Source organism: Loxodonta africana, chromosome 2 (assembly GCF_030014295.1).
Source record: "Loxodonta africana isolate mLoxAfr1 chromosome 2, mLoxAfr1.hap2, whole genome shotgun sequence".
Classification (NCBI taxonomy): Eukaryota; Metazoa; Chordata; class Mammalia; order Proboscidea; family Elephantidae; genus Loxodonta; species Loxodonta africana.
Genome location: NC_087343.1, coordinates 122,889,211 through 122,912,781, shown reverse-complemented (window position 1 = coordinate 122,912,781; position 23,571 = coordinate 122,889,211). Strand labels below are relative to the sequence as shown.

At 34.2% G+C, this 23,571-nt stretch overlaps 1 protein-coding gene and 1 non-coding gene across 8 annotated transcripts in view; one reads left to right on the top strand and one right to left on the bottom strand.

Annotated features, from left to right (window-relative positions):
* Window positions 1-744: 744 nt before the first annotated feature.
* Window positions 745-23,571, bottom strand: part of YTHDC2 (YTH N6-methyladenosine RNA binding protein C2) — a 70,803-nt gene continuing 47,976 nt past the window's right edge. For 4 of the 7 annotated variants that reach the window (XM_003405013.4, XM_064275092.1, XM_023548175.2 and 1 more), the window contains 6 exons: window positions 19,049-19,158; window positions 17,402-17,694; window positions 12,616-12,793; window positions 7,343-7,546; window positions 6,412-6,594; window positions 746-5,178 (listed from right to left, as the gene is read on the bottom strand). In XM_003405013.4, coding sequence (XP_003405061.2) covers window positions 5,098-5,178; window positions 6,412-6,594; window positions 7,343-7,546; window positions 12,616-12,793; window positions 17,402-17,694; window positions 19,049-19,158 — 1,049 coding nt within the window. In that variant the 3' untranslated portion in view covers window positions 746-5,097. Of the gene's footprint in view, window positions 5,179-6,411; window positions 6,595-7,342; window positions 7,547-12,615; window positions 12,794-17,401; window positions 17,695-19,048; window positions 19,159-23,571 lie in introns of all 7 variants that reach the window. The other 3 variants (XM_023548169.2, XM_064275108.1, XM_010589879.3) reach the window with 2 other exon arrangements.
* TRNAG-UCC (transfer RNA glycine (anticodon UCC)) lies at window positions 1,219-1,289 on the top strand. Its single transcript has one exon. It is a non-coding gene; the product is annotated as a tRNA-Gly (tRNA).

The window sequence follows — 23,571 nt, the reverse complement described above, 5'->3', positions numbered from 1 at the left end:
CCAGTGGCCTGTTCCTGTTACAAATTGCCCTTTTCCTTTTTCATTATCTCTATGCACACATATATACACAAAGATATGTGTATATACTTATATTATTCCAGGTTTGATGTCATTTTAATATTTTGACCCCCTTCTACCTTAAGTGGTTTTGAACTTAGTCAAGAGAAAGAGGGGTGAATATTGCCCTTAAACCCCCCAAATTAAATTTTTAAATATCATCTGTATGCTGATGACTACCAAATTCACCAATTTATGCATCTTCAACTCCACGTTCCTAGGCCAATGGGCTTGCAGTCCTCTCATCACTGGATACATAGTATATTTTCCTGCATATTATGAGGGGATTCAAGATAGTCTCAGGACATAAGCCACTACAATATAAACTCTGTGAGGGCAAGGATTTGTTCAATGCTATACTCCCGTGCCTAGATATAATAGGCACTGAACATGTATTTATTGAATAAATATATGTTAGGGAGCTACAATATTTGAGTGTGTTGGGCACTGTTAGGCATTAATATGAAGTACTTATATTTGTGTAGTGTTCATAGTTTTCCAAATGCTCTCTCATCTGATCCTCCCAACAGCCCTGTGATATAGATAGGGAAGATACTGTTTCTACTTTTCAGACATGGAAACTAGAAATCCAGAAATATTAAGCAATTTGTTTTCATCCCTAGTGCTGGAGTCAGGCTTCAACTCTTTATTTCATTGACACGATAAGGTAAATGCTTCATTATCTCTACTTTTAGCATTTCAATCAACTCCATTATTTTAATGCACTAAAATGGCTAAACATAATATGAATATTTCATGTTGATGCCTGGTGAACTTTAATACCCAAAGCTATCTTCTTTAATTTTATCCATCTGTTTCAATGTGATACATGGTCAATTTGAATCAACAGTCTCTGATGTTTGCTAAAAATGTAAATTCTTGAGCCCTATTACAAATGTATTGATCAGATCCAGTATTGAAGTGTTTTTAATAGGCACATCAGTTGCACTTTAAAGTTCAAGATCCACTGGATTCAATTCATGTTCCTTAGCTTTTCTTATGAACACTATATTTCACATTGCAAAACTCTTATGCAAAAGCTTGTGAAGTAGCTAATATGGACTGTTTCCCAAATATACCTTATCCTTTCCCAGCTTTTCACTATTTTTTTAGTTTTCTATCCCAATCATTTTACAATTTTTTTCCATTCTTAAAATGGCAGCAGTGGTGGTTCAGTGGTAGAATTCTTGCCTTCCATGCAAGAGACCCAGGTTCGATTCTTGGCCAATGCACTGCATGCACAGCCACCACCCTTCTGTCAATGGTGGTTTAGATGTTGCTATGATGCTCAATAGGTTTCAGAGGAGCTTTTAGACTAAGACAAACCAAGAAGGCTTGTCAATCTACTTCTGAAAAATAGCCAATGAAAACCCTACAATCACAACGATCCAGTCTACAACCCATCATGGGGATGGTGCAGGGCTAGGCATTTCATTTCATTGTGCATGAGGTCACCATGAGTTGGAAGCTGACTCCATGGCAGCTAATGATAACATCTATCCTTAAAGGCATCCTCAAATGCACCTCCACCATGAAGTCTTCAATGTTCGTACACCTCTTAAATGCCCGGTACATATCAATTTTATGGTACTAATACTAGACCAGGAGGAGCGTGGTGGTACACTGGTTAAGAGCTTGGCTACTTTCTCCACAGGAGAAAGACGTGGCAGTATGCTTCTGTAAATATTACGGCCTTGGAAACCCTATGGATCAGTTTTATTCTGTCCTATAAAGTCACTACGAGTTGGAATCGACTCAATGGCAGTGGGTTTGGTTTTCCGTTATATACTAGACCAAGGGGTCCCTGAGTGGTGCAAATAGTTAAAGCACTTTGTGGCTAACAAAAGGGTTGGAAATTTTAGTCCACTCAGAGGCACTTCAGAGGAAAGGCCTGACAGTCTACTTCCGAAAAATCAGCCTTTGAAAATCCTGTGAAGCACAACTATACTCTGACATACATGGAATCGCCAGGAGTTGGAGCAGACCTGACAGCAACTGGTAACTGGTATACTACCCACTGGTATACTAGGCCAAATAAAACGGTTACTCCAAAGACTCTAAGCTCCTCCTGGACAGCAAGTATGTACTTGATAGATCTTAGTATGCCACTGTAAATGATACTCAAAAATATTTATTATAACGGACAATGAACTACTCCCAGTGAATCAGTGAAAACAAACTAAAACATGCTAAATTTCTCTGGGAGATGAAAGACTGATGGAGACCAAGTATCTAACATACTGTGACTTTCTACATAGAAACACTTGGACATTACTTGGTGTTATGGATTGAACTGTGTCCCCCAAAATGTATGTCAACTTGGCTAGGCCATGATTCCCAGTATTGTGTGGTTGTCCACCATTTTGTAACCTGATGTGATTATCCTGTGTTGTAAATCCTAACCTCTATGATGTTAATGAGGCAGGATTCAATACACAGAATTAGGTTGTATCTTGAGTCAATCTCTTTTTGAGATATAAAGAGAGAATAGAGCAATGAGGAGAGGGACCTCATGCTACCAAGAAAGCAGTGTCAGGAGTGGAGTGTGTCTTTTGGACATGGGGTCCCTGCGCTGAGAAGCTCCTAGACCAGGGGAAGACTGATGACAAAGACCTTCCCCCAGAACCGAGAGAGCATTCTCCAGGAGCTGGCACCTTGAATTCGGACTTCTAGCCTTCTAGACTTGAGAGAATAAATTTATCTTTGTTAAAGCCATCCACTTATGGTATTTCTGTTATAGCAGAACCAGATAACTAAGACACTTGGCAAACAGTAGATACTCTGTGTTTTCTAAATGAATGATAGCTGACAGAAACAAAAAATGAACTAGTTGACAGAACAGAACTGAATTCTTCAGCTAAAAACAGGGTTAACTACCAGGATATTGTACTATAAATGATTTCCCCTTGGGTGTTTAGACAAAAATTTTAACATTTATTAAGCACAAGGTACATTTCACTGTATATAGAAACATTTCAACTTAATAGTATAGATTTCCTACTTGTGAACATTTTATTAATATTTAAAAGACTATAAACATATGCTTTGAGACTTTTACTGTTCCCCTTCATTAATTAGGCAAATTTTTTCAGGGGGAAGGGTTAAAATCAAACCATTACCTAATCTATTAATTTAATATTCTTCAGAGTGTTTGAAATTCAATATTATCTAAGCGGTCCTTTTATACAGTATCAGAAATAACAAGATCTGAATAATTCAATAAAATTTTATTTAATAAGTATATTTAAAGTTCATCTCTTTCAAAATCAGCATTTTTACTACATTCAAATTGTATTCATTTTAAATACCAACAAACCCTATCATTACATACAGGACTAGATATTAAAAAAAAAAAAAGGAAATTAAGTTCTATTTTTTAAAAATCCTTACTTCCAAATTCATAACACTGAGAACTGATAAATACATATATCTAAACAAAATACATAATCAGGAAGACAAAAGTTGCTCTAACAAGAAAAGAACTAATACACATCATACAGTGCAACATAATTCATATAAGCTCAATTTACAGGTATGTCTCAAAGAATAAAACAAAAATTTAATCGCCACAAACACAAAAATCACAGCTGGCATTGTAAACTAATGCACCAATATATAATGTTTCTCAGACAAAGGAGAACAGCTCTTAAGATTTTATGTTGACCTGTGGGTTTTTTTTGTGTGTGTGTGATTTTTCCATTTCTTTGTCCTCAAATACAGAAGCACAAGGACTTTGAAGTTTCCGTCTGTGTTTAAAGAAAGTTCGCGTTTGTTTTTCTTTCTAAACAATAACCCAAACGTAGCATGAGAACTGCTATCAAACCTGTTCTATTTAGAGCTGAGCTGTTAACCAAGACATTTCTTTCATTTTTCCCTGTACCTCTGTTTTGCCCTTCAAAACTCTCTAAGGAAGCTTTATAGACAGCAGTAGTAAACAGATAAAATCAAATAATTCTGAGGTGGCAAAGAAATATGAGTTGGCCCCAGCACAGATTTACAAAAAAATTACTTCCCGTTTATTAAGCCACAAATGCAACAAAGAAAAATCATCACCAAAAGCATAAATAAGAGAAAAAATACTAAAAAGAAAAATGGGAGAAGGCATTTAGAACTGTGTTGGTTACAGGCTTTAGTTTGGAAGACATACACCAACCAAACTACTTCTCCTGTTAAGCAATTTTTTAAACTTGTTAAAACTTTTTAAATAGTCTAAATCAAATTTCCCTAGCCAAAACAAAGAGGCCATAATTTGTGTTCACATAAGACATGTAAAGGTTGTAAAGTGAGAGGAAGGAATGTGTATGGTTCAAAACAGGTTAAATGAAGCAGGACCAGGAATAAAACTGAGCACTAACTTTGATCTGATCAAAAGCAGGGAGAAACTCTCTACCTTTTTTCAGATTTTACTACATTTCATAACTGCTGAAAAAGAACATTTCTTTTTTCATTAATGTATATCAAGTTAAAAATGGCAGAACGAATAGTCCTTTCCAGCATGTACTAGCTTTAAAAGTGACATTTTTAGAATTTAGTTGTTTCTGCTTGTTTTTAGTGATACATCTTAAGAGTTGACTGTTATAAAACAGTGTTTAAATGATATGGTTCAGACCTTTATTAAAAGAAAATAATTTACTGTGCATTAAAAAATCATTAGTGTTATAAATCAGTCTTTTAAACAAATGAAATGTTTAACTTTATAAAGTAAGTATGTTTAAAATAATGCTGTTCTGTGTCAAAAAATGAAACTACTAAACCTACAATTACAAACAGTAAGTGATAATTCCCTATGATCATTATGAAAATTAAGATGATCCTTTTTTTACACTGAGCAGTTTTGAAACATTCTAAAGAAGCCCATTTATAACACATAACCTCATCTCAGTTTTCAGAAATCAGTGCGTTCAGTGGTTATAAATAGGCATGATGTTCTTCAGCAACTAAAAGTTCTGGAAAGGTAAAAAATATATATATAAGTAATCTGAAAGATGTTCTTAATGATGACAAACACCACCAGTACTAAAGTATGCTATAACCTGAGTGTCAATCAGTTGGGTTTTTTTCTCCTAATGGAAGGCGTTCCCATAACTGCAGCAACTGTTCACCAACTTGAGGTTCTAGTTCCTAGATAAATCAAAAGTCAAAGTAAGCAAAAATAATTAGATTGAAATGTGCTTTTTTTAATCATCAAAACCTATACTGATAAAAACTTAAGAAAATAAATTTCATTTTTCTACTAGAACATGCTAAAATCATATGATGTGCACTGGTCTAATTCTACGTTTTTAGATTTATTGAGTTGACTTCCAGGCTTGTAGTGCCAACCTGCAAATATCTCAACTATCTGTTACAAAATGGTTGAGAGATTTCCATGGAACACCTCTGGAAACTTTCTAACTGGAAATAATGGATTTTGCTTTTAATAGGGTTTGGCAAAAGCACTCAGCTTGAACTTCCCAAGATTTACTGTAAAACCTATTATATGTTTTGTTTTCTGAGAAACTATCTTAGTTGACTGAGCATTCATATCTTAAGAATAATTTAGATTTATTTGAAAATCGCTATTATAGGATAAAAACTAAAATGTTTTTATTCAATTTTGGGGGGGCTGTGGATATCCCTTTATTATCCCCTTGTGGCATGATACATCTGATAGGGACTTAAAAAGAATCCAAACACTTTTCACATAATGATTTGAAGTGAGTCACACTAGTTCAAATCAATTATTAGTTATGTGACCTTCAGTAAAATTAATCCTTCTGAGTCTATTTTCGCCTACATAAAATTGGGCCAATAACTCATTTTATGCATAAGGATTAAATTAGATCATATGAAGCAGTTAGCACAGTATATTATCAACATATTTTAATTCCTGTCACCTTAACTAGTTTAAAATCTATGCCAGCAGCATCCTGAAGGCAAAGCAAAACAACAGAAATAAAACAACTAGAATATTAAAAGTTTGTTATTTACTTCATATAAATAGTTAAAGCTATAAAGAAGTTAATTACTATTTTCTTCTTACAACTTTAGTCAAATTAATTCAGAATTGCGTTTTGTTTTGCTGAGATCTTTAGTAAGACAACAAGACCCTCCATGAAGTGGCCTATAAATGATTTTATATATGCAAAGACAGAGAGAAGCCAAACTTAAAAAATGTTAAAAAAGCAATGAGCTCTATCAGACACATTTACAAGTAGGTTTTTACTAGCTCCTTAACAAATCTGAACCACTGTTTCCCAAGTGCATAAGGAATATACAATTTGCTACTCAAACAAATCACTGAATAACAGCAAAGTAAAACAAAAAGAAAAGTGAAAAAAAAAAAAAAAAAACACTGTAAATGCCATTACATACCTGCCCATCTCTACTTATCTGGACTTTCTTGTTATCATTCCAAGGATTGAGCAAATGGTGTGCAAACTGAAAGGGAAGACTTTCTTTTCGTATCCATTCCACCTTAAATACTCCTCCTAGTCCAGCTGAGCCCCAATCCTGACTCTTCTCCCTTCCAATCTCAGAAGACATCCTAGAAAATCCCTGTAGGTAAAGTGGGGGGAAGGTGTGGGGGTGAACAAGATATTAAACTAGATTCAATTTACCTGATAACGCTCTAAATCTTTAGTTTAAGTTAAAAATGTATATAAAAATAAGATACATAACAAAAAAAAATTAGCTGCTTGTTAAATGTATTTTTATAAAAAGATTTAGTTAATAATACTAGCAAATTTTACAGAAAGGCCAATCGCAGTCTTCTAACAATTTCAAATATTAATAGGTATTTTCTAAATAATATAGCAACAACTCTAAGTCCACATTTATTCCATGATAGATATAAAAAAACTTCCAAACTCTTATTTCTGAAAATTATAGTAATTGATATCATATAATAAATTCACTATTTTATAAATTCTGACATATATTAAGTCAAAATGAGTTAAGAAACCACACTAAGTGTCTTAATTGTTGACACTAACTTTCTTGGTTTATTTAAATAAACATTTTACCAGAAGGTCAAGTTTCTCACTACTTTTAATCCACCTGGGAATTAGCACATCTAAAATTATCTTCAGAAGAAACTGTTAATCTGAAGAGGCTCTAGTAAGACAAGGCAAAAACAAAAGGATCACTGTTCTATTGTTCTCTTGAAGAGGAGCAATATACTCCTCATTCTCAGTCAAGCAAAAGTATTCCTGTGTTCTGATGAAATAAAAAGCCAGGTTTTTTGATCTCTGTAGTCTAAACTGCAGCCAGAACAACCCCATTTCACTGTTTCAGGATGGCTCACCTGGAAATGCCCAGATCCTTGAACAGAAAATACCAAGTAAACCATGCTGCTTTCCCAAAAAGCTCGATTTAGCTTCCGCTCATTACTAGGGGTTGTAGACCAGATACCCTTCTGCTGAGAAATCTCAAGGTTTCTCAAATTGCTACTCTTCATTATGAAGTATCGAACAGGCATGTTTGGTCTTGGTGATGGAGATTTTGAGCCCTACAAAAGAATGCATAAGTTCTTGAAAGGCAATTTGACCTTTCAAATCAACAGGCTCCATTAAATAACATCTTCATAAACATATAAACCAAAATATTTTACCAGATATCCACCAAAGGCAAATAGCTCCATTCTGCCTGAAAACCTACGCGAGGTCAATCAAAATGAGGTTAAACAGCCAAAACCAAGTACTCTTTTCAGAATATTCAAAAATTTTTATCAAGAAAGTGTTCTGGATTACCAACTTTGATTTATACTCCAAATGTACTTTCAGAAAAATTTCAATAAACTTCCAAAACCTAAAACCATAAATGGGTGTGGCACCATTCACTATAACCCCTAGTGATCCACTAGCAAAATTTTTACTTCCACTCCCTGTGACCCTATACTTTGCTAGTCTAGTGGTCTTAGTTCCAAAGGGAGAACTGCTTCCATCAGGAAACACAACAATAATTCCACTGAACTGGAAGTTAAGACTGCCACCTGGCCACTTTGGGCTCCTCATGCCTTTGAATGAACAGGCAAAGAAGGGGGGCGGAGCTTAAATATACTCGTGTTAATGTGAGATAAGAGATAAAATAGTTGGCCACAATGAATAAAATAAGAGTTTAAATAAGGAAAATTCTTTTTGAATGGCATCAACAATGAATCTACACTCGCCATCATACTAAATGGTAAAAAATTTGATACTTTCCTCCTAAGATCAAGGCAAAGATGTCCACTCTCATTTTACTGGAGGTCCTAGCCAGTGAAATAGAGTAAGGAAAAGAAATAAACAGCACCCAGATTGGAAAGGAAAAAAGTAAAACTATATTTATTGATTGAAGATGTGACTACTCACGTAGAAAATCCTGAGAAATTTAAACACACACACACATGCGCACAAACTACTAGAATTAATAAATGAGGTAAAGTAAGGTCATGGGATACTGGGATAACATTAAAAAAATCAGATGTATTTCTACATACTAGCAATGAACAATTAGAATCTAAATTTTAAAAAACAATAGCATCAAAATATGAACTATTTAGGGATAAATTTAACAAAAAATGTGTAAGATCTGGACTCTGAAATCGACAAAACATTGTTGAGAGAAATTAAAGCATATCTAAATAAATGGTGAGATATACTATGTTCATGGATTGGAAGAATAAAATTGTTAACTGTCAGTTTTCTCTAAATTGATCTATAAATTCAATACGATCCCACTCAAATTATCAAAAAACTTTTCCATAAAAATTGACTAGCTGATTCTAAAATGTTTGTAAAAATACAAATAACCTACAATAGCCAAAACAATTTTGAAAAAGAACCAAGAGAAAAACATTAACTTATTTCACAAATTATAAAGCTACTATAAGCAAATCAGTGTGGCACTGGCAAAAGAATATACAGATCAGTGAAACAGAATAGAGTTCAATAAAGGGACAATACATACATATTCAACTGATTTTTTGACAAACGTGCCAAGGTAATTAAATAAGAATAACCTTTTCCACAAGTAATGCTGGAACAATTGCATAGCTGTAAGTCAAATAATGAACGTTGGCCCATACTACATTATCTTAAAAAAAATTAACTACTGATAGATCATATACCTAACCATAAGAGCTCCAGTTACAAAACTTCTAAAAGGAAAGATTAGGAGAAAATCTTTCTGACCTTGGATTATGCAACGATTCCTTATGACATAAAAAATATGAACCATAATAGAAAAAATGGGTAAGAGAGACCATCAAAATTAAAAAACACTTGGTCTTCAAAAAGCATTGTTAAGTATACACCCAAAAGACCTGAAAGCAGCGACACAGACAGACATATGTACACCAATGTTAAAATTAACTCCTGATAGATCACATACCTAACCATAAGAGCTCCAGTTACAAAACTTCTAAAAGGAAAGATTAGGAGAAAATCTTTCTGACCTTGGATTATGCAACGATTCCTTATGACATAAAAAATATGAATAGAAAAAATGGGTAAGACAGACCATCAAAATTAAAAAACACTTGGTCTTCAAAAAGCATTAAGTATACACCCAAAAGACCTGAAAGCAGCGACACAGACAGACATATGTACACCAATGTTTACTGCAGCACTATTCACAATAGCCAAAAGGTGACAACAACTGAAATGTCCATCAATTGATGAATGGATAAGCCAAATGTGGTATATACATACAATGGAATATCGTTCAACTATAAAGAGGTATGAAGTATGTCTGCATGCCACAACATGGATGAACCTTGAGGATATTATGCCGAGCGAAACAAGTCAGACACAAGGGGCAAATACTGTTTGATATCATTTACAGAAAACAAATATATAAAAACCAAAAAACCAAACCCAGTGCCGTCGAGTCGATTCCGACTCATAGCGACCCTATAGGACAGAGTAGAACTGCCCCATAGAGTTTCCAAGGAACGCCTGGTGGATTCAAACTGTCGACCCTTTGGTTGGCAGCTGTAGCACTTAACAACTACACCACCAGGGTTAAATAATTAGTGGTTACCGAAGATAGAAGGGAGGGGGAAACAGGCAGTTTCAGCTTGAAGTGCATTGTAGGTATGCTAATGGTGGTGGGATAATTTGGAAAAAGAGAGTAAAAATGGGTACACAATTTGAAGAATGTAATCAGTATTACTGAAGTGTACACGCAGAAACTGATGTTATATGTTTTGTTGGGTATAGATTATAACAGAAAAAAGACATTGTTAAGAAAATAGAAAGGCAAGCCATAGATTCTCAGAAAAAAATTTGCAAAACATGTATAAGACTTATATCCAGAATATACAACAAGCTCTGAGAACACAATAAAAACACACAACTAATAAACAGAAAAAAAAAAGACAACAAATTTGAACAGACACCTCAACAAAGAAGAAAAACGAATGGCAGATACGCACATGAAAAAGTGTTCAATATCATTAGTCACTAGGGAAACGCAAATTAAAACCACAATACGATATCATTATATACCCACTAGAATGACTAAAATTAAAAAGACATGTCAAGTATTGTCAAGGACATGAAACAACTGAAACTCTCATAGATTGCTGGAGAAAATGCAAAACAGTACACTCATTTTGGAAAACGGGTAGTTTCACACATGTATGACACAATTGAACAATATCACTCCTAGGTATTTATCAAAGAAAAGAAAATGTATTTCCACATAAAAACTTATACTTGAATGTTTATAGCAACTTTATTCATAATAGCCGAAAACCGGAAACAACCTAAATTTCTATGAACTGGTGAATGGATAAACAAATTGTGGTATATCCATACAATGGACTGCTACTTAGCAATAAAACGGAATAAACTAATGAAACAATACGGATTCATTTCAAAAGCATTATAGTAAGTGATATAAGACACAAAAAGCCACATTCTTTTTTATTTACTGTGCTTTAAGTGAAAGTTTACAAATCAAGTCAGTCTCTCATACAAAAACTTACACACACCTTGCTATGTAACCCTCGCTGCTCTCCCCCTCATGTGACAGCACACTCTTCCTCTCCACCCTGTATTCCCCATGTCCATTCAACCAGCTCCTGTACTCCTCTGTCTTCTCATCTCGCCTCCAGACAGGAGCTGCCCACATAGTCTCATGTGTCTACTTCAGCCAAGAAGCGCCCTCCTCACCAGTATCATTTTCTATCTTATAGTCTAGTCCAATTCCTGTCTGAAGAGTTGCCTTTGGGAATGGTTCATCTTGGGCTAACAGACAGTCTGGGGGCCATGACTTCTGGGGCCCCTCCAGTCTTGGTCAGACCGTTAAGTCTGATCTTTTCATGAAAACTTGAGGTCTGTATTGCACTATTCTCCTGCTCCATCAGGGATTCTCTGTTGTACTCCCTGTCAGGGCAGTCATTGGTGGTAGCCCACCACCATCTAGTAGCCGGGTACCACCTAGTTCTTCCGGTCTCAGGCTGATAGAAGTCTCCGGTTTATGTGACCTTTTCTGTCTCTTGGGCTCATATTTACCTTGTGTCTTTGCTGTTCTTCGTTCTGTTTTTCTCCAGGTGGGTTAAGACCAATTGATGCATCTTACATGGCCGCTTGCTAGCATTTAAGACCCCATCACCAAAGTGGGATGCAGAATGTTTTCTTAATACATTTTGTTATGCCAATTGACCTAGGTGTCCCCTGAAACTATGGTTCCCAGACCCCAGTCCCTGCTACTCAGGCCTTTGAAGGATTGAAAACTACGTATTTATAACTCTATTTACAGGAAATTCTAAAAATATTCTACAGACAGAAGGCAGATCAGTGGTTGCCAGGGGCTAGGGGTGAATGGCTTTTGTACATGATTATGGTAGTGGTTACACGATTGTATACATTTGTCATAATTCTTTTAATTGGGCAGTTTAAATTGGTGAATTTTGGGGTGCAAATTATACCTTAATAAATGTGTTTAAAATAAACTAAAAAAACTTAGGAAAGCAAATCCACAAAAATATTTCTTTTTTCTCTTGTTTAGGGTAGACTTTTTCACCAAAACACAGTATGTAGATACATAATCATTAATTAAATACTTACACAGGTATTTGCAGCATAGGAAAGTAAAAACAAACACATTCTAAACACTGAAATCATTCATATTATAAAAAAAGATATAGTTCTCAATTCCATATGAACATTTCTCACCTTCCTAATCCCATCCTACCTTGTGTTTTTAATATAACCACTGAATTGCAGAAATCAATTAAGAATTGAAAGAAACTAATGTTTTTAATTCTGAAATTATAAACTAAAATTAACAAGATAATCTTTTGTTGTTTGTTTCTAATAAAAGAGATCATAAAGCAGAAAGGCAACAGTAAACTGCCTAGTTACATGCCATTGGTGTTCAAGTTTTAAAACACTCCAAGATGTTAATAACTAGAAACGTTTGGCAAGCACGAAAAAATAAAAAATTTACTCAAAGTGTTTCAAGTTTGCCAGCTTCAGTTTGTGTCCGGAACAGGGACTTAAAAGTATAATTTTTTTTTGTAATTTTGTCTGAGCATATAACATTAGGCATGCTACAAATCTGTTCCTTACTATGTTTTAGATACTTTACCTTTCCTGAGGATGGTGGAGAAGGGCTGGCACAAGGACTTGGGTAACTACTGCTGTCTGTGGATTTCACAGAAGATTGATCTGATCGGTCATCAGTGTTTCGTTTAGGATGTAAAATTCCTCTATCTTTGTACTTCTGAGGTGGGTGTAACGCTGGAGATGGAGATTTCATCAATACTCTTGAATGATAAGGAGGAAGTAAAGATTAATTACACTTAAGTTTATAACGGAAAGCAGACGTCATTTCAACCCAACTCCCAACGACATTATGATTTATGGAACAGTATCTAACTTAAAAAGGGAATTTCATTCTTCTACTATATTTGGAAGTTAAAAAACAGTTGGGACTATTAGGGTATACTTTCACAGAACAATAGGTAAAAATCTGTTTTAAAAATCCACAAAAATAAGGATATTAAATTCTCTAATATTTAAAAATACCCAAGTATTTACCTTACAATGGAGCCCTGGTGGCAAAGTGGTTAGGAAGTTGGCTGCTAACCAAAAGGTCAGCAGTTCAAACCACCAGCTACTCCGCAGGAGAAAGATGTGGCAGTCTGCTTCCATAAAGATTACAGCCTTGGAAACCCTACGGGGCAGTTCTACTCTGTTTTATAGGGTCGCTATGAGTCGGAACTGACTTGACAGCAACAGGTTTATTTACCTTATGAAATTCCTAACTTCTTTTATGATGGCATAGGAGAGTCCTTTACCCATTATAAAATCGTATACTGATATTTAATGTTTTCAACACTATAAAATTTATTAAAATATATCTATACTAATGGCTCTTGTATGCTGAGCAAATAATCCAAGAAGCTGGACTATATGATGACGAATGCAGCATCAGGACTGAAGGAAGAGTCATTAACAACCTGAAGATATGCAGATGACTCAACCTTGCTTGCTGAAAGTGAAGTGGACTTGAAGCACTTACTGATGAAGATCAAAGACTACAGCCTTCAGTATAGATTATACTTTAACATTAAAAACAGAAAAATCCTCACAACTGGACCAATAAGTAACATCATAATAAATGGAGAAAATATGCAAAGTTGTCAAGGATTTCGTTTTACTTGGATTCAAAATCAATGCCCATGGAAACAGCAGTTAAGAAATCAAGAGACACACTGTACTGGGCAAATGTGCTGCAAAAGACCTCTTCAAAGAGTTAAAAAGCAAAGATGTCACCTTGAGGACTAAGGTCCAGCTGACTCAAGCCAGTATTTTCGATAGTCTCATATGCATGTGGAAGCTGGACAACGAATAAGGAAGGCTGAAGAAGAACTGACACCTTTAAATATGGTGTTGGCGAAGAATACTGAATATACCATGGATTGCCAGAGAATGAACAAATCTGTCTTAGAAGAAGTACAGCAAGAATGCTCCTTAGAAGCAAGGTTGGGGAGACTTCATCTCATGTACTTTGGGCATGTTATCAGGAGGGACCAGTCCCTGGAGAAAGACATCATACTTGGTAAAACAGAGGGTCAGCAAAAAAGAAGACGACCCTCAGTGAGATGGAACAACACACTGGCTGCCAACAATGGGCTCAAACATAGCAACAATTGTGAGGATGATGCAGGACCAGGCAGTGTTTCGTTCTGGTGTACACAGGGTTGCTATGAGTCATAACCAATTCAACGGCACCTAACAATAACGACAACAATGCGTTTTACTTGAATATCACCCACTCCACCTTCCCCCAATTTTCATGTAATACCTGACAGCCAAGTACAAATTCTCCACGGATGTTGTTTCAAATAAATCAGCAGTTTGAGACGATTGGGAAAATAATAACTTTACTGGGATTGACAAATAGATTGAAGTTTTGTAGGAAAAAAATGCCCTCTTTTTAAGAGATGCCAATTTAAATATGGAAGGGTAAAATGACAATTTCAGGATTTACTTTGAAATATGTAAGCAAAATAATGAAGAAGGCAAGAGATGAAAATGCTGAACAATAATATAGCAAGTAAAAATTTGGTGACTGTTGAATCTGGGATATGGAGTTCATTAGGGTTTTGCATTTATTTTCTGTGTTTGACAATATTTACAATAAATAAATTTAAAACACAGGTCTTCAATAGTTATATAATTGCATGCTTTCATAGCCTTGCAACTATAATTACTCTACTTTCAAGATAAGTTAAAATAGTTTTATCTCACAATTTACTTCTCTTTCAATAAATATCTTAGATCCAGGATTCTTTCACAAATGTAATTTTTTAAATAGCTAAAGCCTAAAAACCTTAACAATAAAATATATAATGGATGCATATCTGAAACACAAACAAAAACTTGGTAAGAGTGTAAAATGATAACTTTTACAATTTTTTTTCCAAGTGAATTGAGTTCCAATTGATTATCCAGTTACAACCTCTAAAATTCTACATTCTTACCTTTGTCTCTAATGTGAAAATTAGGTGACAGAACTTCGTAAGGTAAAAACTTATTAAAATAAAAATAATGTTGCCAATAGAAATGAACATCTAAAAATGAGGTTTTCAAATTGATGTTTTGACAAGGCTCTGAGCTCTATTCTAGCTTTAATCTCTCTCACATTGGACTTCCTCGGAAAATAGAAAGGTGGAAGGAAAAGGGAGGGAGAGAAGGTTTCCCATAAACCTTTCCACCTAGAGTGAAAAATCTAAACCTTTTCCTCAAGAAGTAATCCCACAAAGACTGTAACTTCTCCCTTCAGAAACACTCTTCCTAGGAGTCCTCATTCTATTCCTTACCAAGTTAATTGACTTTAATTAACACCACCAAAAGCCTGAGAGCTGATGAAACGCTTTATCTCACCGCTCAACAGGTAAGACCGCTCAACAGGTAAGAGAATGAAGAGCGTCAAGCTGCAACTTGTAGGAGAAGACGATATCATAGGTTGAAAGAATGCATTTAAATCAGATTCTAAAGTATAACTAATGCTACACTTAATAATTTTGCCTTTTCCCCTTGTATTTCCCAATTTTTATTAAATATGTATTACTTTTAAAAAGAAAAAAAGGGAAGCTTTATTTTTTAAAATGTGTGTATGTGTGACTGTATACATACGTGTATGTATACACTCACACATACACACATATACATATAGTCTCGTTATGGCTCTAACAGGTTTTTTATTAGCTAGTCTAGGAACAACACTACTATATGATGACTTCTCTGAAAATGTATTCCCGTATTATAAACAACTAATATTCAAGCAAACTTTTGGAAAATGTTTTCAAAAAGTGGGAAGTTTCTAAATACAGAATATGACTTTCCCTCTTATCCTTTCACTCAGCAGGATCTACGCTAGAAAGAAAGGCTTAGGCACACATACTATGAGAAAGTTTTCTTGGCAATTGGCTGGATTATTCCTGAAATGTAATATTTAAAGAATCTGGAGACCAATATATATTATTCCTTCTTAAATGAAATCTTAACTGATATCTGGACTTTATGCTTCATTCAAAAGAAGGTATTAAAACCCCATCTGACAATTCTTAAAAAATAGTAACCAACACACAGAATCTTTTGTGTTTCCATTTTTTCTATTTTCAGTTTTTTAACTATGAAACCATATTCTTACTATAGTATTTCTACCAATATTGCCAAAACTAGCACCACAGGCCAGTATGATGTCTTTGTTATCAATTCTAACAGGGTAAACAATACCTTTTTATTTAACTGATGTAAAGAAACTTTAATTCCAACAAATGCTTTTACAACCAGAAATATTTATGAATCACGGCCAAAGATCTATTATAACCACTATTACAAATACTACTATATTATAAATAAGCATTTTAACACAAAAAGTTAACATAAGAGATCTCATATCATTGGCAATCAATTAATAAACAAAAACATCACCGCATCTAATTGTTAAGTATTACTGTGAGGTACCATTGAGGCGATTCCAACTTATAGTGACCCTAAATGATGGAGCAGAACTGCCCTCATATGGTTTCCTAGGCTGCAGTATTTACAAGGATAGATTGCCAGGTCTTTTCTCCCATGGAGCCACTGGTAGGTTGGAACCACTAACCTTTTGGGCAGCAGTCAAGTGCTTAACCATCACACCACTAGGGCTCCTTTTTTTTTTTTTTTAGAAAGAATACAAGGATTTAGCTAAACTGTAACAGAAATTTTGTTACATGACAGTAAACTTGCCAACTTATTTATGCCTCCTGTCAACAAAATATAAACTCTGAGGGAAGAGACCTTGTCTGTTTGGTAATTGGCTCTTTTATACACAGCCATTTTGCACATGACTGTATCCCACACCTAGAACAACAGGCATTCAATCTATCACTGAATAAATGAATGAATCAAGTACTTTTCAGTAGGACTGCTTCCCAAGTATAATAATATCTAGGTAAAGTGCATGGGGAATTTCTTTTAAATAACCATAGCCAGCACATCTCACTATAGGGTATCCAGGAAAGATGTCATTTGACATATATCAACTAAAACATACAGTAAAAAAGTGTTCCACTCTTAAAAAAAGAGGTCCTAAATTTGTAAATTATGGAAATTAAACAGTTTGAGATTTTCCTAACAAAGAATTTTCTTATTAAATAACTCAGATTCCAATAGCTTGAAATCTTTCATATTACATATACTTATAAAAATTATATTCTAAAAATAAAAATCTCTTGCCATTTTATTATAGCCTTTTATGTGTCTTAGATTATAAAAAAAATAATTTTAAAAGATCCTCGTAGGATATGACTTTATGAGAAATGATATATTTTCCTGGAGAAACTGGCTCCCATTTTGACAAAATGTTATAAATTTACCTTTCTGCAGTAGTAGACTCATCAGCAAATTCAGTATCTGCTGAACTTTTCCTACTATTATTTGACCTCCAAGATGATGCCAAAGGAAGTTCTTCTGAAGACATAGGTCTTGGCCTTTGCCCAATCCCAGATGGTTGTTGTAAACCTGCTGACTGTTCTTCAGTGCTTAAAACAGCAATAATTGCTCTTATCGTAGCTTCATCAACTTGAGACCAAGGTTTAGACGGAGCTCTCATTCGACGCAAAAACAAGCTATGCCACTTCTGCCTGAGCTGCAGCAGTAAACTGGCTGCCTATAATAAATAGTTGCCTCAGTGCAAACAGATACAAACAAAATGTATATCACACATGCAAGACAACTATTTGTTCATTAGTTAAGGTCTTCAACTGTTTCCAAAAAACATGCTTTACATTTCATATAATTTACTTAGCTTCATTTTGTTGTTGTTGTTGTTGAATGAAATAAAATTTACCATATGCTAGCCACTAGAGACATAGAACTAAATGAAATAGTTCAATGAGAGAGGCAGTGATTAACACTAGAAAAGTATCAGAAAAGCGAATAAAGGAAAACACACTTAGTTCTATTCCTACTGTATTTGAGTGCCTGTAGAACAGCCAATGATGGTGTCCAGAAAGCAGCTGGGTTCCTAGGTCCAGAGCTCAGGAGAAGGGCCTATGCTGGAGATACAGTCTTGGGAGTCATCAGTGCATAAATGGTAACTAAATCTACACAAAGAGGCAAGGTCCCCAGGGGCTATGCAAAGAGAGTGAGAAGAGCAGAGTTCCGGGGAACATGTGACATTTAAGGCACAAAAATACATACAGAAGAGTCAGTGAAAGAACCTAAGAAAGAATAGCCAGAGAGAAAGAAGAAGAATCAGGAAAGGTTAACATCACATTAACTGGTGGCAAAGAAGTTGGGGCAAAGGTGAAGAGAAAAAACAGGGAAAGGCAGAATTTTAAGGACAACGGTACAAATACTAGAGAGAGGTCAGATTTATCAAGGACAGCAGACTGGTTCTGACAACATGGAAAACACCGTTGATCTTGGCAAACACAGTTTCAGTGAATTGTCAGTAGGGATGAAAGTGAGACTGCAGTAAGTTGAAGTGAAGAATGAGTGAATGGTCAAAAAAAAAAAAGTAAACCTAGCAATTATTAACTACTGATAGCTTGGCTGTCAAAAAAAAAAAAAAGATATAAAATAGTAATCTTGAAAAGCAGAGATGGAATTAAGAGAAAACTTTATCAGAAAAACTTATAATTTGAAAAGAAGCATCCATACATCTGAGTTGAGAGGAATGTGAAAAGAGAAAACAGAATGAACTCATATTTTATTCTTAGAGAGTTACACAAAATAAAGGGGGTTCTTTTATTTATGTATTCAATATTTTCTTACTTACACAAAAAATACTCAAATATTAACAATGCTTAAATACTGAGCCACACCTAGTTTTTCAAGTCTTCTAGTAAACAAACTCCAATATAACAGTGAATGCATGAGGACCCTATGAAAACTAAAAAAATAGCTATATTCTTTATTACTTAGGGCTTGATATTGAAGACAAAATTTTTATCACACTGTATATTAACTGACATTAACTGAATGAAGGAGATTTATTGTACTACTAAAAAGTCACTTACCTCTGGATCCAGTTTGAAACTGAGCCACTCATCAAGTTTCAAAGTTGCCAAATTGGCAGTAGTTCTATCTTCCATTTCACTATCACTACTGTCATTAGGAATACCATCCGCTGTTCAAACACATATTAAAAAAAAAAAAAACCTACTTTTACCATCTTACATCACAACAAAAAAGCAAGCAGAATAGATATTTGTTTACACAAATCCTCCTGATTTACTAACAATTTGTATGGGGACTTTGCCAAACCCAATAGGTCACAAATTAAATCTCAATATTAACAAAAATAAATTTTTGAAAAGACATTTTAAAAACTACAATCTCTGAATCACAATGCAACAAAATAAAAAAGACCAAGAACTTAGAAGTTAAAACAGAATCTTTAAATAACTGGATGAATATAAAAATTAAGAACATAAAAAAAAATATGAAAACACTATATACCAAGAACTACAGAATGTGGTCAAAGTAATATTTAAATTCATAGTTTTTGGTTTAAAAGAAAAAGGAGAAAAACTACATATCAACGTAAATTTTAGAAAAATAGCAAAGAACCCAAATAAAAAAATTAGGAAAAAAAAGATAAATTACAAAAGACAAAATGCTAAAGTTAAAACTATAACTTAGTTCACTGAAAAGGTTAATAAATAAACGATCTCTGGAAAATTTAAAAAAGGAGGAAGAAAACATAAATCTACCGAATCATAAGTATGGATAATAATATAAAAATTTATATAAAATGTGTTTTAAGTTAAATAGATATAGAATGCATAATTACAGAATAAGAAATTTGAAACCTTAAAAGAAATTTAAATAAAGCTAAAATTGAAAAACCAAGAAATAGAAAAACTCAAACAGAACACTAAGAAAGACATTGAGAATGTTGTTAAAGAATACCAACAAAGAAATCCAAACCAAGTCTTTCAAAATTTCATAGAATAAAATAACGACCAATTCCTTCAATGAGACAAATCAGAACCTAATTCTAAAACTTAATTAAAAAAAGATAACTGAGTGTACACAAGTACAAACATGCACACACATGCACATACACAGGTCAGGCTCACTAAGAAACATAAATATAAGAATTTTAAATAAAATTCTAGCAAAATATTCAACAATGCAATAAATCCAACTTGGCCTTAAGAAAAAAAAGGATAGCTCCATAAGAAAACCTATATATCGTAACACTAGGCTAAACAAATTCTGATTTGAAAGCTATTTAATAAATTTAACATTTATTTTTGAAAATATAAAAACAGAAGAATTCTTAATTTAATAAAAATTACTTTTATTAAAACAAAAATTATTATATTCAATGCTACAACTTTAGAATTCAAAGCTTTCAAACTCAAAAAGACAAAGTGGGCCATTATTACAGTTTTCAAAGGTCTTGAAAAAGAAATAACAAAAGGAATAAATTTTGGTAACAAAATATGACCATCTGAAGGTTAACATAATTTAATAAATATAAGAATTTAATTATATAATATGGTAAATAAAATATACTAATGTCTATAATAGTATTCTATTAAGATCAGCAGATAAATGACACAAAGAAAACCCATTCACCGTAACAATTCAAGAACAACAAATCTTAAGAATCATTTTAAGAAATATGCCTGACCTTTATAAAAGTAACCAAAGAAGATATATTGCTAATATTAATAGACCAAAAACCTGTTGCTGTCCAGTTGATTCCGACTCATAGCAACCCTACAGGACAACGCAGAACTGCCCCATAGGGTTTCCCAGGGGCGACTGATGTATTCAAATTGCCAACCTTTTGGTTAGCAGTCAAGCTCTTAATCACTGTGCCACCAGAGGTATGGCTAAATAGAAGAATATACTAAATTTCCTGGAAGCAAATAGTAAATTAAAATCACAAAAGATTTGTTGGTTGAGAAAGGGTTACAACAAGGTAAAAAAAAGATAAATTATCAAACAATAACTTAAAAACAGGAAAGTAGCAAAGAGTTACAAGTAGATTCTCTACTCTCTGAGAATATATCAGTAATCAACAGAAGTAAACAAGATGGTGCAATACAAAAGCAGAAGGAATGAAATATAAAGTTTAGAAAAAGATGCTAAATTTAATATGCAATCATGGAAGCTTTCTAAAAGAGGATACATAAGGATTGTCTGATAAATCGTGCAGCTGAGAAAAAAGCACTATGGAAGAAAAGTTAGATCTATACTTTGAATTTAGTTGAGAAAACTAAATATTTTAAAAGCAAATTACACTAGGAAGAAAGGCCTGGCTAAATACTTCCGAAATGACAAAGCCACTGAAAACCCTATGGAGCACAGTTGTACTCTGACACACCTGGGGTCACTGTAAGTTGGAATTCACTCAATGGCAATAGGTTTGGCTTTTTTGCTTTATTCTTGTTTTTCACCTTAAAATCCACTGATTCAAAAGTTTCCCAATGTTATGTTTTGAAATTAATAGTTTCAAATGAGAAATAGAAATTCAACAATAAACTGAAACAAAATATGAATTTTAATGTAAAAAAAAAGCAAATGACAGAAAATAAAAAAAAAATAGAAAAACATAAGCCAAATACTTATCAGATCAATGGAGAAATGCAACTTTCTCAGCTTTGAATGTAAACAGCATAGGAAAAGATGAACCAATTTGAATATACGGTAATCAAAACACAAACTCAAAATATGTAAAACTAAAAAGGATAAAAGATTACATTGAATATGACAGAAAAAGGGCTAATAACTTTAAAATCATAAAGCTTTCATTCAAACTTGTAAGAAAAACATCAGTACCCAAATAAGTAACTGGGCAAAGGATGAAATAAGTAATTCAACTAAAGGAAAATATAAACAGATACATGGAGGATTATTTCTTTTTGACAGGGATAAAACTTTTTTAAATGCAAATGAATCTGTAAATAGATTTCTTTTTTAAAACTAGCACCCAATGATGACATTGTGCAATGAAATTCTCTCCTGATGGCCTCAATATGACTGTGTATGGAAGAAAAACCAGGAATAATATTTATGTACTTTTATCACGTAATTTCCATTTCAAGAAATTTTATCTCAAGGAAAAAATTTAACATAAGCAAAAGAACACTCAGATGAAGACGTGAATGTGTCCATGCCCCCACCTTAATGATAAATCTCAGAAGCGCTACCTACCATGCCATTTCTCCTTCCTCCATATAAACTTAACCTACCCCACCCAACACCACCAATAAGGCTTCTGTACTCATCGCTGCATTGAAACTGCTCTTGTCAAAGTCATCAATGACTTCCAACCACCAAATATAACATAGAATTTTCAGTCCACATCTTTTTCAATCTCTCAAAATAACATTCAATACAGCTGACCATTTCTCTGGACATATATTCATCTCCAACCTCTGGCCACTCTTTCTTCCTCTACTCAAATTCTAAATATTAGAATTCCACAGAATTTGGTCAAGAGCACTGTTTAGGAAATCCATTCACATATCTTTAAATACCATCTACAAACTGAGGGCTTCCAAATTTATACTGCTATCCCATGCTTCTTCCCTAAGCTCTAGACATATGTATCCACTGCCTCCTGGGGGGAAACAAACAAAAAAAACCTCACTTAGGATGTCTTATCCATCTCAAATTTAACACATCCAGAACAGAACTCTTGATTTCCCCTCTACCTAAGCTGATCCTCTCAGTTTTCTGAACTTCAATTAAGTGGCACCAATAATTCAGCAAGCTACTAAAGTAAAAAACCTGAGAGTCATATCTGACAACTCCTTCCTTTGCCTTGCCACCCACATTCAATCCAACAGTTACTACCCAACCCAGTGCCGTCCAGTCAATTCTGACAACAGTTACTACTAAACCCATTAAAAAAACAGTTACTACTACCTCCAAAATAATTTTGAATCTACTTCTCTACAAATCAGCTGCACCAGCCTATTCTGCATCATCTTTATTTAGAAAATCACTACAAGAGCTTCCTACCTGGCTTCCTCTCGTCCCTTCTTCCCCCTTCAGCAAACAATTCCAGCAGCCAAAATGATCTTTCTGAACATAAATCACATCACATCATTTCCTTCAATGGCTTCCCTTGCACTTACCATGACCTACAAGATTCATGCCTTCCTTTTCAACCGTGTCATACCCAACTCTCCCTTGATCTTGGAGCTGCATTCACACAGCTTTTCTGTCATTTCCTAGATTATCTCCTAGTGCAGAATCTTGTACTTGCCATCCTCCTTTACCTACATCGTATTTCCACTTCTTCAAATGGCTGGCTTCTTCTCATACTTTAGGTCTCGTCTTAAATTTCAGGTCTCATCTTAAATTTTATGTCATCAGAGAAGCCTGCCTAGGCTCCCTTTCTAAAGTAGACCACCCCTATGGCAGCCCTCTTTTTATTTCCTTCATAACACTGTGCACGGATTATTTACTGGTTTACTCTGTCTATCCCCACTATTGTGTAAATTCTACGAGGCCAGAAACAGCTTGCCTATCTTGTATTCTGTTACATCCTCGATGCCTAGCACAGTACCTGACA